The following is a 4,279-nucleotide window of genomic DNA, read 5'->3' on the forward strand; positions in this document are numbered from 1 at the left end:
CCATTCCGATACTTGTTGTTGCATTTTTGAAGAATATATTACCTGCCAATCATTTTATAAGAATATAATAACAATTTTTTAAAATATTAATGGTATATGACTGCATATAAGTATATAAAAGTACTTACATAGATTCAATTTTTAAACATACGTACAAACCAAGTTATGGCCAATTTAAATGATGAAAGAAGATTTATTTTGTTAATACAACCTTCTAACCTTATTGAAATTAGTCACAAAAGATCAATGTATGTTTAATTCTTGTTACTGCATACCTTTATATATGTAATCTGTTCGATCTGCCATTCGTTCATCTGTTTTCTGCATTTTGCTAACACAATCTGTAATTTTGAAAACACATACTATAATAATAATATTGATTAACACATTTAATATTAAAACTGAGCAAATAAAAATCAGATATTGAAAAATGTTATTTAACTTTTAATTTGTTCTTCAAGATGCATTGAATCTAACCTAAATAATCTGCGCGCGCGCGCGCGCGCGTATTAAGGGTTATAGACTATACCACAACTATTTTCCTCGTTTTGCATCATTTTGTAACCAATTACTTTATTAATTGGAATGTGATGAGCGTTTATAAACGCATGGTTTTCTATTATTCACTCTATTTTCTGTAACCTATAAAACAAAGAAATCACAAAGTACCATTGCTCAAATATTTAAATATTTGTTCCAACAAACAATACTTATCTAATTGTTTTCTGGATCACTGCCATATAATTGAAGCATCCAAATTTTAACTATGAATTCACGTGGAAAACTCACGTGCGAATCATACTAACAAAACGAACACTTCGATGGATACTACATATACGTCGCGCCTGCGTTGCGGCCATATTGGAATCAGTTTCACACCTATAGCACCAACACATTCGAAAGAGTAAAAGTAAAGGACAGAAGATAACGCTTAAACGTGTAAGAGTGAGAGGTCCGATGGAGACACCAAAATCTTGGTCGGGAAGAGAAGAAACGCTAAATGAAATGATTTGAGCTATTAGTGAAACGTAATTGTGAGATCTCAGCATTGCGTGAACCGATTTAAACGTTTGCGGTCTCATTTGAAAGCTTATATAAACATTATATAACAAAAGTTTCATCAAAATTTTCAATAAATGAACCGATCGGAAAATATAAATATATCCATCGGAAAAATCGTGAGTCCAAACGGCGTAAAAGTAGGTAGTGTCGCGCGGCTCTTTAAATTACTTGCCGCGTAACACTACCGTGTTACTTGATAAGAGCAAATAGCTTTGTGAAATATTTTGGTTACTTGTTGCAGGTTGTTTGAAGGAAAAGTTTGATGATTTACAGAAGTTAACCGTTTCAATCAGTGAATTCTATCTTCAACCCTATTGAGGTTATTAGTCGTTGAGGGAATTGCTGATAACCACTCATGTGCCACGATTAACTGTATCAATCGTAGAAAGAGATAAAGACCAGGTCACAAATTCAGTCATGTAATTTTTACATTAAAAAGGTAAATTATAAAAGCATTAGAAATAGTTTGATAGCTATATTGACCGCAAAAAATTTTAATTATGCACTACCACTTTGTAAGTACCATGGACATAAAATTATTACACAGTAATATCATACATTTGAACTCTTTTCTATTAGACGCGAATTTTACTTATTGAAACATTTTACAACATGTACGTAATTCTTTCAGGGGTTAAAAATGAATTTTACTCTGGATTTTTTAAATGCTTAACATCCCACTGAGGATTTGGAAAATACAAGCTATACTTTGCGTACAATATTGTGTTCTTAATTATGGAAGGTATTCATAAAGGTAACCCAATATCCATTGCGAAGTGTACTGCACCTGGCTTATATATTATAAAGGTAGCTCGCAATTATTGTTTGCATAACTTATTTAATGTTTTATTCTCTATGATATCATAAATTTAACCAGTGGGCTTTTAAACCTGCATTTTAACGGTAAAGTAACTCGCATAAATGAAAAAGTAATTTTTGTCTTTCTTATTGTAGATAAATGGATAAAATAAATTAAGTGAATTTTTAGAAGATATTCTTTTGACTAATATGAATCTTCCAAAAATTAAATTCAAAGGAAATATACGAATTTTCTAGTAGAAATACTAAGTTTAAAGAATAAATGAAAAAATACATATGAAAACATTACATTGTCCCATACAAATGTAAGAACAAAATATATCTTTCGACACTGTTTTAACTACCATTTAATAATTCATTATTAATCTTCTAATTATTAAACAGTGTATTCTTTATTTTAAGTTAAAAATCTATGTCTATTTGGTACGATTTCTGAATATACTGCCCGAAACTATCTTAATATACAAATAAAACTATAAGACCTTTTCATTAAAATTGGTTGTATTTTGTTTCCTTTTCATATTTTTGTTATTTAAATTTATTTACTAACCTACATCGACATTATATCTTCTCTTACACACCTTTTTCTCTCACCGTACTTGTGTATCATGCAGTCTCTATTGCATAATATTTACATGAACGCGTTCCGTCTTGCATTTTAAAATATTGGTCTTTCTTCGAAATATCAGATTTAATACTTATTTTAACAAATAATATTCAATAACGTTTTAATAATTAATTTTGATCATTCATAAATCTAAATGTCCAAAACAAGTGAAAGGAAATTGTGGATTTTCAATCATTATAGATATTTCATGAAACGTAAAATAAATGATAAAGTGTTTGTTCATATTTTGTTAACGTTTATATTCAAGGTTTATTATATAATTTAAAACGATTGTTTAAACTGCTGTTTTCTTCATTCAATTATAGATATTTAAGCTGTATAAAATACAAAAAATTTAATTGTCCTGCTCATGGGACTTTTTATAACAATAAGTTCCATATTGCCAATAAGGTGCATAATCATGAACCAAATATAGTTGGAAATAAAAAATCGAACTTTTTTGAAAAAAAAAAACAAAAAAATTAGAAATAAAAATTGTAAACTTGGCCCAAAAGAGCTGTTCGACATTGGAAAAATGAAGTACGTATAAATGCAACTTTGACAATCTTTTTTAATCATTTATCATAAAAATTGTAAAATATACATACTACATGAATTGATAATATTAATTCAACTATAAAGTGAATCACATAAAGAAAGAATACGGTTCACAAGCTGTAAACGTACATTATAAATGTATCTGAAAAATAAGAGACCAATAAATATTAAGTTGGATGAAAAGAAATTTGAAAATTTGGCTACAATTATACACAATAAAGTTCATTTAGATAATTTAAATGTAGAAATTATTCAAAACAGCGGAGAGACAAATACTTTTATATTTTATAGTAGCAATTTTTTGAATAATCTGCATAGTAATATACAAACAATGTTTGTGGACGCAACATATAAAATAACTTCTAATTTAAAAGAAAAGCACATGCAATTGCTCTCAATTTTGATAAAAATTGATACTAAACCTGATAAGGTATACCTTTAATTTAATAAAATTTATTTTAGTAATTATAAGTATTATTGCACTATATTTTAATGTTATTATAGGCTATTCCATGTGTATGGGCTCTAATGAAGCAGAAGCAAACTGCTGATTATATTAAAATATTTAGTTTCTTGAAATCTAAATTACAATATTTGCAGCCTTTCACATTCATGGCAGATTACGAAAAAGCATTATCAAATGCTGCAGAAATAGTGTTTCCAGGAATACAAATTTATCATTGTTATTTTCATTATTCGCAAGTAGGTTTAAAATCTGAATGTTTATATGTATATTATGTACTATTAATATCTATAACTATTTAATTAAGTTAACTATTGTTTTCTAATAGGCATTAATAAGAAAAGCACAAAATATGTCGCTTACAAATAGAGTAATAAATAAAGATAAATACCCTGAGAGATATCGTATATTAAAAAGACAAATTCTATTAGCTCTTCTACCAGCAAAATATATAGAACCAATTTTTGCTTAATAAAAGAAGATACCGAGTTGGAATTTCATGAATTATTCAAAAAGTATTTTAAGTACTATGAATCGTATTGGATAAAAGAAGTGAAACCAGAAAGCTTCAGTTGCTTTAAATTAAAAGATAGAACGAATAATTATTGTGAATCCTATCATAGTGTATTTTTAAGAAATCTTGGAAATAATCCAAACATTAATTCATTTTTAAGTAAGCAGTTTTTATTTTTATTTACGATGAATATAATATAAATTAATGAAATCATGGAATCTCTATTAAAGTTATTTGGGTTTGCACATGAAGATCA

At 27.6% G+C, this 4,279-nt stretch overlaps 1 protein-coding gene and 1 long non-coding RNA gene across 2 annotated transcripts; both read left to right on the forward strand.

The window, feature by feature from the left end:
* Nucleotides 1–1,060: 1,060 nt before the first annotated feature.
* Nucleotides 1,061–2,193, forward strand: LOC136774305 (uncharacterized). Its single transcript, XR_010822774.1, has 4 exons — nucleotides 1,061–1,178; nucleotides 1,304–1,501; nucleotides 1,694–1,869; nucleotides 2,017–2,193. It is a non-coding gene; the product is annotated as an uncharacterized lncRNA (long non-coding RNA).
* A 1,184-nt stretch (nucleotides 2,194–3,377) lies between these two features.
* Nucleotides 3,378–3,981, forward strand: LOC136773862 (uncharacterized). Its single transcript, XM_066727790.1, has 3 exons — nucleotides 3,378–3,476; nucleotides 3,551–3,748; nucleotides 3,838–3,981. The coding sequence occupies exons 1-3, from the start codon at nucleotides 3,378–3,380 to the stop codon at nucleotides 3,979–3,981; spliced, it is 441 nt and encodes a 146-aa protein (XP_066583887.1).
* Nucleotides 3,982–4,279: the final 298 nt, after the last annotated feature.

The sequence above is a fragment of the Prorops nasuta genome, unplaced genomic scaffold, assembly GCF_024137725.1.
Source record: "Prorops nasuta isolate Cenicafe-Biocafe unplaced genomic scaffold, Cenicafe_Pnas_1.2 PNAS00001, whole genome shotgun sequence".
Classification (NCBI taxonomy): domain Eukaryota; kingdom Metazoa; phylum Arthropoda; class Insecta; order Hymenoptera; family Bethylidae; genus Prorops; species Prorops nasuta.

What these genes read in the sequence shown, in the direction of transcription:
- LOC136773862 (XM_066727790.1), top strand. Translation starts at nt 3,378, where the DNA reads ATGTTTGTGGACGCAACATATAAAATAACTTCTAATTTAAAAGAAAAG. An exon ending in TTGATACTAAACCTGATAAG is followed by an intron (nt 3,477 to 3,550) that starts GTATACCTTTAA and finishes ATGTTATTATAG; the next exon opens with GCTATTCCATGTGTATGGGC. An exon ending in GTTATTTTCATTATTCGCAA is followed by an intron (nt 3,749 to 3,837) that starts GTAGGTTTAAAA and finishes GTTTTCTAATAG; the next exon opens with GCATTAATAAGAAAAGCACA.